Source organism: Crinia signifera, chromosome 19, assembly GCF_055691185.1.
Source record: "Crinia signifera chromosome 19, ASM5569118v1, whole genome shotgun sequence".
Taxonomy (NCBI): Eukaryota; Metazoa; Chordata; class Amphibia; order Anura; family Myobatrachidae; genus Crinia; species Crinia signifera.
In genome coordinates, this window is record NC_139226.1 from 57,316,224 (window position 1) to 57,331,441 (window position 15,218).

The following is a 15,218-nucleotide window of genomic DNA, read 5'->3' on the forward strand; positions in this document are numbered from 1 at the left end:
GAGAGCAGCTCCAGGAACCATAAGGTTGGAGAATGTATACATAGTGCAGTACTTGTTCTATTAAGTTTGTGTTCAGTATTTATTCTAGTATGTTTAACACTTTCATGACCACTTATGTATATTAAATATGTTTGATGCAGCCATAGACCATCTGATAATGTATTGAATACGGTATCAGTGTATAAAAAGACCTATGTGTACTTTAATATCAAGTGTCATTACTAGGTTCTTCTACAGCTCCCCTAGAGTCCCACTCCAATGTTCTGCAGAGTGGTAGACTGTGGACTGCATTTGAAAGCCCTCCTCTAGAAATCCTGCGTTTGCCACTGATGCTGACTTCTTCAGCGTGAAGTGCTGCCTTGACATTTCACAAGATATTGAATCAGAAATTACAGTACACAGTCAGTTGTGTCTTCTCTATCCACATTCAATAGTCCAACAACCAACAAGGTCCAAATGTCTACCTCTTACAGCATTCATTCAATAATCATCTAACAGCACCCCCCCCCCTTCAGTGGTACCCTCCCAGGTGCCCCCCTGTTCAATAATAACCTCACGCACCCTCCTCTTTCTTTAATAAACACCTGACAGCAGACACTGCTCAGTGCCAGAACAAATACCTTATTAGATGCCTCCTTGTCCCGATTTTCAGACAGACCTTCTGATGCTTCACTATTCCTGGGAATGTTAAAAAGAGACGTTCTGGAGACTGTTTGGAAGTAGAGTTAGACTACAACTCCTAGCAGTCCCCACAGTACTGAAAGTTGTGCATCCAAGCTGTAATAGCAGCCATGCTATATTAGGGGCCTGGTTGCCAATGTACAATACAACACTAGCTAGAATTTGCGAATGAGACTCTTCATTGTTTACTGGTTATTAGAACTGGGGCTCTGCAGTGTTTCATCATCTTGTCCAGAATGGTTAATTTTTCACAGTAGACTAGCTACCGGTATATTGCTCTGCTTTTCGTCAAAGCTACATTATTTGTTGTGCTAGGTATGCAGAAGCAGACAGCATTTGTCACTGTTGTCACCAATATCGCTCTATTATATGTATACTTGGGTCGCACCTAGGCACAACATTCTACATCGCCACCATTATGTCACTGCACTCTTCATTTAATGGGCCTTCCAACTAGGGTGGCCAATCCCGGGATAGGGATCGTCGGGATCTGGGATTTGGCCCCTAAAATGCTGGGATTTCAGGATTTGGGATTAGACTGCGCACAAGCTCTCCTCTGCTCAGCACATGCTGCTGTGTGCTGGGCTGCAGTGCGGCCAGGGAGGTGCTTAAAGTGCTAATTTATACTTTATCTTTCTCTAAGGGCTATTTCACACTGTCCGGCTCCTGCCGGACGGTGAAATCCCGCATGGCTTAAAAGCCGTGCCGTCCCTGCAGTGTGTAATGGACAGCTATGTGTCCATTCACACGGGACGGTCACGGCACGGCTGCCGGGTAGCAGCCGGATCTTACCACTGCAGTGTCCGGCTGCCGTGCCGTGGCCGTCCCGTCCTCACAGGTCAGTGTGTGCTGAGGGCGATGGGGGCCTTTCACACACACCGGTCATTTGGTGTCCGGTTTTAGCTCTCCACCGCCCCCAAACTGACGTCACTTCAGTTTCTACCCTCAAATTTATACACAGCACTGGCTCACGGAGCCGGTGCATGTGAAAAAGACAACTGTCAGGCAAAAAGCCGGACAAAGTGTGTCCGGCTTTTTGCCGTCCAGAGTGTGTGAAACTAGCCTAAGGGTGCATAGTCACGCCTCCCTCAATTAGCCCATGCCCCCTGAGAAGTTCCTGGGCCCGGGACAAGCTCTCTACTGCCCTGCATATGGTGGGGGGGGGGGGGGGGGCCTTGGGGCAAGTGGCATAGTACAAAAAATTCTACCTCCCACTGTGTGGCTGATTCTGAATCAGATCTCTGCTCGGACGCAAATGGCGAGTTATTACATACAGTACAGTGCAGTGCACGTGCGGATGTGACCGTACAAATCGCCACCAGAAGGCTGTACTACGCTCCTAGAAGTCTGGGAGACAACCAACAGAATAAGCAATTATCATGTAAATATTTTGTTTATGCTGCATGGTGTATTACAGCTAATTGGTTAACAGCACGCTAGATAAATCAATGCTAATGAATTGAGTTTTGTAAGACATTTAAATATTGCCATTATTATGATAATTATTTATTCATGAGTCCCAATAAATGGTTGAATAATTTATACTGTAAGTGTAGCTAGAATGGATCAAGTGTTATAAAAATCAATGTTACCATTGAATAAATGAAACGTCTACTATTATTCGGATATTTTAAACCTTATCCTCATTTCTTACATGAAATACCATGTAAAACTACACGGTAGTAATAATAATAATAATAATAATTATTATTATTATTTTCCATTATTTATATAATAGCACCAAACTATTATACAGGATGTGTCCATGCACAAATGCATTATATTCAGCAGCCCTCCACTTCCCAATTATCATTCTGCAATTATGCGGGAGACTCCTGATTAGGAATACTCACACAACCCATGTTACCTCGTCCTGCAATGGTACAACATTGAATATCTGATCAATGAGGCGTAATGAGGCTCTCTGCAATTAGAGTTGTTAAACAGTAAGGATGTTGGGAGAGCATCCAGTCCAGAGTTTATGGTGACGAGTACACTAAAACTGCAGATGTTCCTGTCATGACACTTTTACAGTTTTGATGGTTCTGGGAAGAAAAGGGGACCAGTGAGCATACCTCCCAACTGTCCCGCTTTCCGCAGGAACGTCATGGTTTTTGGGGACGTTTCCGTGTCCCACCCGGGGCCGGCAGTGTGCCTCGGCGGCGGAGGGGGGCAGTTGTGAGTCCCGCCGGTTATCCGGTAAATAGAGGCTGTGGGCAAAATAAAACCGATTCCTATTAAATGCCACCCAGTGAGTCAGATAGTCAAATCAGTTGTATATCAATTTTCCTGATGAAAGATGCAATACAGCAGTTCTTGTGCGCGAGGAGACGTAAATGGTGTCATTAGGCCCTGCCCCTCAACATAATGCTGTGATTCATCGGTGTATGGGAGTTGGAGCCCACAAATCTATGAAGTACAGCATTACACCACCAGGGGACTCTGATCATCCAGTGGGGATTTCTAGGTACTCAGTGTCCTCACTGTTTGATATTAGAGTGGCACTGTTGCTACATTTATGTGGGGACTATAAGTTTCCTTTAACATCTTTGTGCCTATGTTTTTTTGGGATGCGGTCATTCGTCAAAATGCATTTAGGTCTACAGTCATTAGGTCGACCCCACTAGGTCGACTGGCAGGAAGGTCGACCTGACTTAAGGTCGACATGGGCCAAGGTCGACATGACTTAAGGTCGAATTTGCATAAAGGTCGACATGAGGAAGGTCGACTGGTCATAAGGTCGACATGGGTTTTTCACTGTTTTTTGAGCCGACATGTGCCGACAGGCGGTATTTCATGCCCTACCATCCACTAGGGCGTGGTGGGAGAATAAAATAGTGTGCCGAGCGCAGCGAGGCACCGTGCCCGAAGCATTGCGAGCGAAGCGAGCGATGCGAGGGTCCGATTCTCATTGCCAACTGTGTCCATGTCGACTGTGTCGACATTCGGATCAAAAAACAGTGAAAAACCCATGTCGACCTTATGACCAGTCGACCTTCCTCATGTCGACCTTTATGCAAATTCGACCTTAAGTCATGTCGACCTTGGCCCATGTCGACCTTAAGTCAGGTCGACCTTCCTACCAGTCGACCTAGTGGGGTCGACCTAATGACTGTAGACCTAAATTCATTCTGACGAATGATCCCAACCCGTTTTTTTTTTCTTTTGTTTTCTTCTTGTTTTCCATCAATATATATTGATACAATAAATGTGAATTAAGATAAGAAAGAGTCCCACTAGAGGAAAGCTGCTGTCTGGAAATGATGTATTGTGTTACAAGCAATAGGTTTCTGTTCCCTTTAGCTAAGAGATATTTTATATTGCTCTTTTGTGATCTTTGTCATTCTACAATTGATTCTGCATTGTAAATATAGACACATTGAAACAGGTTGTTGAACAATAGCAACGTCTGCCTTGTCTCAGAGGAGTGCTGCAAATGCATGATGTGTATTCACTCAATTCTTAAAACATATCTCCAGAAGCCTTTTCTACTATGTACCATTTCTTTTTGTAGATGGCTCGTCTCAAAGGGCCCCTCTGGCTCCACCTTATGCCGTGGTACTTATCTCCTGCTCTGGGCTGCTAGCCTTCATCTTCCTGCTTCTCACCTGTCTCTGCTGCAAGAGAGGAGATGTTGGATTCAAGGTGAGACCTTCCATTATCATAGACAATCCCTTTCTTATTCTTCATGAAATGTGACTGTAAATAGACTAGTCTCATTAATGAATTTAATTAAATAAGTATGTTTTCCATTCTCCCAGGGGCTGACTGAATAGGAGACTCTGCTGAATGCTTTTATGTTTTCTGTGCACATCAAACGTCTTCCCTTCTAATGATGACTGAAATCATTTTAGGTTGATCTTAGAAGACAGTGAGACAATGGGTCTGATTCTGGTTCACTTGCAAAAGCAAATTCTCTAATGGACAAAACCATGTGCACTGCAGGTGGGGCAGATGTAACTTGTATAAAGAGCAGTGGCGTAACTATAGCCCCGCAGCCCCCGCGGTGGCGGGGAGGCGCTGAGGGGCTGTGGGCGCTGATCTGCGGGGCTATAGTTACAACTATATATAACAACCCCCCTTACCCCTCCGCATGCCGCCGCCAGCGCCGCCGCATTCAGGGTCCCGGCCACAGCGCAAATCTTGTCATAGCTCCGTCTCCTCCTGCAGTACTTCTAATGAAAAATAACCATCACAAAATGGCTGCCCCTAACAGCAGACAGTTTTTTGGGATACTAGAGGAGGCACGGGCCTCCTCTAGTATCCTTAAAAACTGTCTGCTGTTAGGGGGCAGCCATTTTTTGATGGTCATTATAGAACTGCAGGAGGGGACGGAGACGGCTGCGGGACCCTGAATGCGGCGGCGGCACGCGGAGGGGTAAGGGGGGTTTTAACTTCACTTGGGAAGGTGGGTGGGAGGGCTAGGGGGAGGGGGGCGGCGCTGTCGATATCGGCGGGGGGGGGGGGCGCACAAATTCTAGTTACGCCACTGATAAAGAGAGATAGATTTGGGTGCAGTTTGTACTTCCAACATATATCTACAGTATATTGCAGTGTAAAAATAAAGCAGCCAGTATTTACTCTGCACAGAAACAAAAGAACTCACCCAAATCTAACTCTCTCTGCACATGTTACATCTGCCCCACGTGCAGTGCACATGGTTTTGTCCATTAGAAGGAGATTGAAAATTCTAATGATATTTTGCCCGCTGAATTCGGAGCGTCATGTGATGCCCCAAGTAGGCATAAACACACCTGCATCTGCAAGGGTACACCCAGCGTTTTTATGTGCACACCCATAAAACGCTGGGTGTTTCCCCTGCTTCCGCGCCCTGCCTGCCCCTTTCCCATCCCTCCCGGAGCAAACAGTCCGGGTAGTGTGAAACTCGCCAATATCGTTCACTCCCAGGTTTTGCAAATGCGCATACCCCAACCATCGGGGACGAATTTGGCCCATTTTGAATGGGTTTGATTCGGCCCCTAAGTTTGCAAACAACAAACTGTATATATGCACAATTTCCTGTATCTGAAAGCTGTTAATGGACACAGTGGGGGGGGGGGATTTACTAAGATTTGTTTTCTACTTCACAGGTGCTGTTGCTATGGCAACCAATCAGATCCTGTCTACTATCTTCTAGAGGGTGCTAAATAAATAAGAGTGTAGATTCTGATTGGTTTCCTATAGCAACATCACATGTGAAGTAGAATACATATCTTAGTAAATGTCCCCAGTGAGTCAGATAGTCAAAGCAGTTGCTGTAGACAAATATAGCCACTAAGCATGTGTGTGTGGGACCAAAATGATTGCCAGTCCGGACTCTATCAGATGTCAATTGAAACATAAAATGTAATCCAATCATTAAAATCTAATATTTACGGTCATTTCCCAGTTACGCTGATCAGTCCTCACATGATATAACAATTCAATTTCAGAAAGACAAAATAATAATATTGTCAAGTTGAAAGATCCAGTCATAGGCTGGATGTAGTTAATGTGCCGGCAGTCGGGATCCCGCCCATCAGGATGCCGCCGCCTAGATCTTGACTGATGACAGAAATGCCAGCCGGAATTCCGGCACAGGGTCCACGAACCCATAAAGGGGGAATAGAACCTTGTGGCGAGCGACGCAAGCCACCGTGCCTGCAGCATGGTGAGCATAGCGAGCCCACAAGTAGTGCCCTCCCACTACCGGCATTCCGGCGGCTGGGATCCCAACTGTTGGGAACTCATACTGAACCCCTATGGCCTGTCTGTGTCATAAAGTAGCTTTCACAAGGTTTTATTCTCATTAATTATACTAATATGTTTTCTAGGAGTTTGAGAATCCGGATGGAGAAGAGTTTTCGGGGGAGTACACTCCACCTGCTGAGGAGACCTCCTCTTCTCAGTCCATTCCCGATGTCTACATTCTTCCTCTATCAGAGGTGTCGTTGCCTGCCCCCAACACACAGGCCCCTAAAACAGGTACAATATTCCGATGACCAGTTGAGTTGGTGAAAGCCCAATTGGGGGATGACGTAACAAATGATTTTGATGATAAGGCATTTGCTTTTACTGGAATTGATATGGTTGGCTTTAGAAGTGGCCAGAGTATGGTGCTGCATTATTAGTAATGCTTTGACCTGTTACTTTAAAATGAGAGCTGATTTAATGAGCCACAAGGAAGGCAGCAGGTTTAAAATCATTTATAGGTTAAGGAAAGCGTAGGTTTGTTTGCCCTAGTCAAGTTCCAGACTGTAAAATATCACTAGAAATCAGCTTATAGTGGCCCAATTCTTTGTATTAACATCACAGTTTATAAAGAAATATATAATAAATAAAATAAAATATGTTTAACAATGTATTTTGGCTCGTCATATAACTAATTTATGGGTTAATATTTGCTTGGTACTAATATTTCAAAGTAGATGTCCACCTAACATATATTAATAATAAACCTTCCCTATAATATGAGAATGGCAAAGATCCAGTACATGGATCCCCTACCATTTGGGAGATTCTCATACCCTTGCGCTAGGGTGTAACTACCATAGGTGTGGGAAGTGCAGCTTCTATGGGGCCCACAGCTGAAATGGGCCCTCCATCAAAGTAACATGTGCTATATACATTTTTCACCAATGAGTGGTACATGGGGTTCTTCTTACAAATATTTGCAATGGTGTCTACAAATATCTAGTTATGCGACTGCCCCTGCAGCATCTCTATGAGCAAAATTGATGGGAACCATGTGGATCGATGGCTCAATACTACTAAAAGTTACGTTCATTTCGAAAGCTAACCTGCTGGAAAATGACAGAGAAAGCATGGTGCTGCTGTAGTGCTGGAAGGATGCCCGAGCAGGGCAGCCGAGAGGTATGCCGGGCCCCGGTAGAATGTGGAGGGCGTGGCCTAATCGCGGGAGGCCCCACCCCCTCAGCAGCACACACCTTCAGCATGTACTGTTCCGACAGCAGGCAGTAGAGGTGTATGCTGCTGCCTGGGACGGACGAAGAAGGGGGTTGAACCAGGGCCCCCACCGGGCCCCTTCAGTAAGCCCGGGCCCTGGTAATTAATAACTTCCTCCCCCCTCTCGGCTCCCCTGTGCCTGAGAACCATGCAGTGCTGTTCATTTTAATGTAATACATATTCCGCTTTTATATTTAGGGACCATGTAATGGTGGGGGAAGGCGGGCTGCTTACACAATAAACATCCATGTTATTCTTAAAAAAAGGGTCTGATTTACACTGGATAGCACTATGGCAGAGGAGCATGAGCAATTGAATAGCTTCGGGATTTAGCTGTGTTTGAGCCTAATTCAGATTTTAACGCAAAACGTGTTTTTTCTCTAATGGACCATGTGCACCGCATGTGGAGCAAATGTAACATATGCAGAGGGAGTTAGATTTCGGATGGTTATATTGTTTCTGTGCAGGGTAAATACTGGCTGCATTATTTTTACACTGCAATTTACATTTCAGTTTCAACAAACCCCACCCAAATCTAATTCTCTGCACATGTAACATCTTCCCCACCTGCAGTGCAACATAGTTTTGTCCATGAGAAAAATGTGCTTTGCGATCCAGTCTGAATTATGGCCTTTGTGCTATGTGCGGTATCTTTGTACTTATTACATTTATGGAATGGAAATCTGTTTTCAACAAATTACAACCTTCCATGTGTCAAAAGCATAGTTATATCCTCCATCCATTAGCCACAAAGTTCTACTTCCATGTACCAAATGGCAGAGATCCCAAGCCTTGGACCCTGCCATTTTGATGCTGAGGCAGGGGCACAATTAAAGAAACATGAGGTTTGTGTAGCAGTTACAAAAGGTTTATATAACCCTTCTCTGATAATATCTCATTTAGAGTTTAGCTTTGGATCTGTGTGTAAAACAATAGATACAGTAAGTAGGATAATAAAGACATGTTATTGTTCATTACATTTTCCGTTCACAGTAAAACAGACAGGATTCAGCCGGCAGGACCTAAGCTATCTTCAGGAGATTGGAAATGGCTGGTTTGGAAAGGTGAGTCCCATTATCATATTGACAACCATATCTATTGTCTTCTAGTTACATCGATCAGTTATTTATATAGCGCACACATATTCCGCAGCACTAGGCAGAGAATATTTGAACATTCACCAGCGGAGCAACCAATCTATATTCCCTACCACACGCACACACATTGAAGGGTTAATTTTGTTTGGAGCCAATTAACCTACCTGAATATTTTGGATTGTGGGAGGAAATCGGAGTACCCAGAGGAAACCCACACAGGCACGGGGAGAATATACAAACTCTGCACAGTGTGGCGCCATGGTGGGAATCGAACGCATGACCTCAGTGCTGTGAGGCAGTAATGCTAACCACTAAACCATCCGTACTGCCCCAATATTAATATTTTTGTACAGTAGATATGTTGATACGAGAAGATCCTATGTGCATAAGCACAATATACATGTCCTACCATCACTTTTTATATTTTAGTTATTATCCAATTAAGTTTTAAACAAAAAGAAAATTGATTGATTTCTGCTTTATAAAGGTGATCCTGGGAGAGATATTCTCAGACTACACTCCAGCCCAGGTAGTAGTTAAAGAACTGCGAGTAAATGCCAGCCCTTTGGAACAAAGGAAGTTTCTTTCGGAAGCACAGCCTTACAGGTAAGCAGTGATCTAGCGTGTTGTGACTGACTTCGTAGTGCATTTATGACCTCCCACGCCAAAGGTGCGCCCAGGCCGAAGAGGGGCAGAGCTATGGGGTGGGCGTGGCCTTGAGTAGAGGGGCGTGGCCTAGTGCCACAACCCCTGTTTTCTTATTGATTTCGGGGGAATGCTCAGCGCTCCCATAGCGACTGGGCAGCACCTGGCTCCCTTCACTCCCACCCTCCCTGTACTGAAGAGGTGCCAGCATTTATTCACTGATCACCGGCTCCCCTCAACTGCCCCGCACCCACAGGTCACTGCCACCCACTTGAGGGACAGCGGGAAAGTCTCCAAATAGCAGAACTGTCCCACTGTAATCGGAACAGTTGGGAGGTATACGTAGTGTCCCTTTTGTTTTCAGTAAACATACTGTACCTCAATGTTAAATACATTCATGAATTACTAGCAATGTGTTTTTTTGTTTTATCTATCTATCTATCTATCCACCTGTCTGTCTGTCCATCTATCTTTCTTTCTATCCGTCTTTGAGACTACAAAATAACTAGTTGATGCAGAGTACTAGGATCACATACTGTTTACTGTATATTCACACATGTGCCTGCTCTGGAACTATACACAACACAGTGGTGTCTGTATTAAGTTTAGCAAAGCGTGTCTGGGATGGGTAGCATTGCAGGCTGGTGTGTTTTCAGATAGATCTTTTGCTCCATGGATAGGGCTGGTCGCAACGGTCCTATCTTAAAGCCCATACACACTGGGCGATTTTGAGCTGAAAGCCGCTGAAAACACAAGTTTGAGTGGCTTTCAGCTCGAAGCCGCTCAGTGTGTATGGCCTGGCGATGAGCGCTGCTGCGCGCTCCCGCATCATCGCAGGGAAAGCCGCTCATCTGCTGTTATTACCAGCAGATGAGCGGCTTTTTGGACGACTTTGCATAGCACTGCGCTATGCAAAGCCATCCAAACTGTCCAAACCCCCCCCCCCACTGAGAGCACCGAGAAGGGATGAAAGCCGCTCAGTGTGTATGCACTGAGCGGCTTTCCCCCACCGATGACAGTATTTATGAACCTTTACAGGACAACTGGTTTGAAATAACAGTGCGCCCATGTTATGGTAAAAAAGGGGTGTGGACTTGCAGCCTGAACCCCTGTTTTCATCACTGGGGAGGTCCATAGATGCAGGCTGCACCCAAGGACTGCAGTGCTTGCTCTGCTTTGCTTCAGGAGTTGGCTGCTGCATGCAAAGTCCTGACTTGTATTAAAAAATGTACATTTACTGATACGATCTCTATCATATACTTAAGCAATTAATCTTTTTTCACTGTTATAGAATAATGTCAACATAACAATGTCTTATCTTGTGACTTATGTTATTACATTCTGTCTGCCTGACCTTGTGCTTGTGGTCTTTGTATGACTGGCGTCTATAAAAGATAAATAGAGGAATCTCTTTTCTACACTCTGGTTTCCAGAATTAGAATTCTAGTGATATCTAGATTAATGGAAACGGTACATAGATCAGCTTGTTCTGAATGAAGGTGTTATGTCAGCACTGCCATTTGGGTCTTGTGTGGTCTGCAGTGCCTCTGGTTGCTCAGAGGTGCTGATGTTATTATTTGCATCCTGCAGTGCCTCTGTGTGGCCAGAGGTGCTGCTGTTTGGCCCTGCATGCGGGGTTGTGGTCTGCGGTGCCTCTGGTTACTCAGAGGTGCTGCTGTTATTATTTGCATCCTGCAGTACCTCTGTGTGGCCAGGGGTGCTGCTGTTTGGCCCTGCATGCAGGGTTGTGGTTTCTGAGGACAGTCCCAGCTGGTGTAATCAGCTGGGCTGGGCTGTTCTCAGAGTGCCATCCCCAGCTGCAGCACATGTGAATAATTGTGGGTTTGTCTCTATGTGCTGCAGCCATTGGTCTGGGCTGCCTTTAAAAGAGGCATTGGCCCTGAGCTCAGGGCCTTTGATAGTTCTTTGATAGTTCTCTGTTAGTTCTCTGTTAGTTCTCTGTTTGTTAGCTTCCTGTTAGTTTGCTGAGAGCTTTCTTATGCCATGTCCTGTATCCTGAGTCCTGTAATCATGAGTCCTGTAATCATGTTTTTGTCCTGTATCCTGAGTCCTGTAATCGTGTTTTTGCATCTGTTCCTGTAATTGTATCCTGTACCGTGTACCTGTTCCTGATCTACGATAAAGCAGTGAGTTCCATCCATTCTGCCTCTGTCTGTCTGTGCCTCCAGCAATTATACCTATCGTGCTGTCCAAAGGGACTCCTAACAGAAGGTCCACACTTTTTTAACCACTTTGAGACAGTTGTCTTTAAGCCAACCATCTTCATCCTTATAAATAGCATTTCTGGAATACAAAGGGAACACTTTTCTCTTGGCTAGTTAGAAAATATAAACACTTCTTGTCTTTAGATTACAGCGAAGACACCTTTCTATTGACATTTCTACACTTACGTGATGATCCCGTTCTGGAGCATATTTTCTGTACTTAGGGTTAATTCAGCATGGATCACTAATTAGAGAATTTGCAAATCAAGCAATTAATGAATGACTGCGCATGAGCATGCGGAAGAGGAAATAGCGCCTGGATCGTAAACCCAATGGAGCTGAAGTGTGACTGATAGGAAACCGGAGTTTGGGGGCCAAAACCATAAGTTTTCTGGGGGTGTCAAAAAACTAAGGCTTGCCCAGGTGTTTTTGGGGAGGGTTTGTGATGTCAGTGCAGACCACTCCCAGGGTGTCTCAGTTGCATATTAGTGGAAGCTTTAAGCCCCCATCCACTAGTGATTTCGACATTGTGTCCATCACTGAATCAGTTCCAATATCCAAGTCACTTCCTGCTTACACAGGTCAATACCAATCATCTTCCAAACCCTCTCACCACTCGTGTTCAATACAGTTCCAGTAAGTTTCATATTGTTATTAGTATTTTGAGCTTACTTCAGTTGGCGATCACAATTGTTGATAATGCAGTGAATGTGGACTTCCTAATGAAAGGCCATGAGGAAGGCCAGAATAACGAACCACTAATTATTTCAAAGCTTGACCTAAAGTAATTAATTTCAAAACTCAGCGATAGCACATGTAATTTCACGCAATGGGTCTGATTAGTGGTGGCGGATGCCTGTGGGCTGTAGCACCAACCAAACATTGCATTGGGGGGGGGGGGGGGGGGGGGGGGCAGTTAACACATACACTATATGGACAAAAGTATTTGGCCAAACATGTTAATTACTGTTTTATATCATTAATTTTAATTAGACCCATTGCTGCAGGTGTATAAAATCAAACATCTAGTCATACAGTCTCCATTTGCAAACATTTGTGATACAAATTGGGATGTTCTGAAGAGCTCAATGACTTCAAGCATCCAATGCCAAGCGCCTTATGGAGTGTAAACTGACTCTTGACTGTGGAGCAGTGGAAACATGTCTTGTGGAGTGATAAATCACGCTTCTCTGTTTGGCAGTCAGGTGGGCGAGTCTGGGATTGGCGGATGCCGGAAGAACATTTCCTGTCTGACTGCATTAAATAAACTGTTGAGTTTGGCGGAGGAGGGATAATGAATGGTTTGGGGCTGTTTTTCAAGGTTTGGTCTAGGCCTCTGTCTCCAGTGAAGAGTAATCAAATCCCCCTTTTACAACACACCTCGGACCTGGGTTTGTGACGTGTCGAACCCGGGTCGATTTGCGGAAAGCACTAAAACTTCAACCAAATCTTATGAAAGCCTTCCAGGAAGAGTGGAAGCTGTTAAAGCTGCAAACGGGAGACCAACTCCATATTAAAAATGATTGAGGGTGCATTAGCATAACTGCGGGCTATCGAAGGTTGGACATGGCACAATATTGCAAGTTTACAGGCACCAAGTATAGGCTGGCGCAAGTAGACAATGATGATGACGATAACCAACCGCACCACATAATGCAGAGTCTACATACTGTATGTTCAAATATATGTATTTCTTTCCATCATGCAATTTGGGATCACATGTGGTTGCTTTCCATCCAAGTTTGCATTGGCCCATTATCTACATCTATACAAATGAATTCCAAAATTCCATCCACTAATGTTGTTTGTGATGAACATCATAACTAGGAAAAGTTGAGAAGTACTGAAAAGGAAGGGAAAATATTTATCTCACAAACTTCACCTTTGTAACAGATACAGTGGTAGCTTCTATCTATGGGCTGCAAGACTGCTGCCACCTCCCTCCCAGTAAAATCGACCCACCCCACTCACTGTTAGTGAGCCAGTTGTGGTCTGTGACTGCATTGACTTCAATGTGATTGGTAGCGACTTCCTACTGGAAGTCCTACCTAGCAGTCACAGACACTACAGGCAGTCCTATCAGGAGATGTTTCCTTCCACTGGGACTGCAGACTGGGCATCCATAAGCCTGTGGGAAGCCACACCCTGCCTGATCATCCGCTCTAGCCGGATTTTATGGGCTGCAGCCCTTGCAGTCCATAGAAGCCAAGTGTCTGCACATGTGCGGATGGACCACGACATATGCAAATGTACCTTTACCAGAGCCTGCCATATCCGTTGTGCAGGTGATGGGGTCCAATGTTGGGGGCTACCTCCTTTACCTTAACAACAAGGATAGGGGCATCTCCCCTAATGCAATTAGGTAGCAGCCACATCTAATTGTCCCTTTTTCTAAAAAGTACATCTTAAAGTGTCCACTACTGTATAAATTATACAAATTTTAAGGGCTAAAATAAATATTCCAGCAGCCCTAATTTTTAAAGTAGACCCTATAAAGCTTCTAAAATATATGAATGACTGTCAAAAATAAATTTGATCATATGATTCCTTTTAAATACATTATAAACTGGAAAGCCAAGATCCATATAAAAGAGAACCCCCTATGAATATAAACACTGGGGCAGACGGAGCTACAGCTCCAGGCTTCCACATTAAACTACAGTAGGTCTGTCATACAGCATACCTCCCAACAGTCCCGATTTTATCGGGACAGTCCCGATTGTCAGGGCCTGTCCCGATGTCCCACCCACGGGCGGCAGTGTCCCGCGGTGTGGGGGGGCTGTTGGGAGTCCCCCCTGTCAGCTGCTAAGCAGCGGGGAATAAACGCTGTGCGCATGCGCACAGCGTCTATTCCCGCAGCCAGGGGGCTGGGGGCATGGCTAGAGGCTCACAGAGCCTCTGGGTCATGCCCCCATAGTGGCAAAATGGGGGCGTGGCCTTGCGCAAGAGCCGCGAGTATAGGCCACGCCCCCAAATTAGGTCACGCCCCCCCGAATTAGGTCACGCCCCCCAGAGCTCCAAAAGTTGGGAGGTATGCATACAGTAGCATGATTATGACAGCTGCCTAGTTGGTAATGCAGTTTGCTTTAAATCTTAAGTATTAAATTATAAATATTAAATTCCTATTTCTACCTTTTTAACAAAGTTCTGCCCTTTTTCTACTTTTATGTATTTTGAGAGACATTGGGAATGATAGTGAAGCCCTGGCCACACCAACAGCACCAGTCACAGCTCCTCCCCTTATCAGCACCGGTCACAGCTCCTCCCCTTCTCAGCCCATAGGGCCATGTGACCCTTTCTTTGTCACTGCCTATAAACTTTTTCATTGTACATTTGATGCAACCTTTAATGTCTTGTTATTTTATCTTACAATCGCCCCAAAATGATCTGTTTTAAAGTGTGCTATTTGCCTTCATTATGGCCCCAGACCTTATCTGTCACCTGTGGCAATGGTCAGATCTTAGCTAATTTCAGCAATCCTTCTACTAAGCTGTATTGCCAGGACACATACACTACGCACCCACAGCTCTATAGATGCTCTCATATAAATTCAGAGAAAATCTTCCCCAATTTCAAAAGATATTCGCTGAAGGATTATTTTGTGCTCAGACTTAGCCACTGATCT

General features: G+C 45.0%; 1 protein-coding gene across 3 annotated transcripts in view; it reads left to right on the forward strand.

The window, feature by feature from the left end:
• LMTK3 (lemur tyrosine kinase 3) overlaps positions 1 to 15,218 on the forward strand; it is an 83,744-nt gene that overhangs the window by 22,530 nt on the left and 45,996 nt on the right. For all 3 annotated transcript variants that reach the window (XM_083162621.1, XM_083162623.1, XM_083162622.1), the window contains exons 3-6: positions 4,196 to 4,326; positions 6,495 to 6,645; positions 8,620 to 8,690; positions 9,211 to 9,329. In XM_083162621.1, the coding sequence (XP_083018747.1) occupies positions 4,196 to 4,326; positions 6,495 to 6,645; positions 8,620 to 8,690; positions 9,211 to 9,329 (472 nt within the window). The remainder of the gene's footprint in view (positions 1 to 4,195; positions 4,327 to 6,494; positions 6,646 to 8,619; positions 8,691 to 9,210; positions 9,330 to 15,218) is intronic.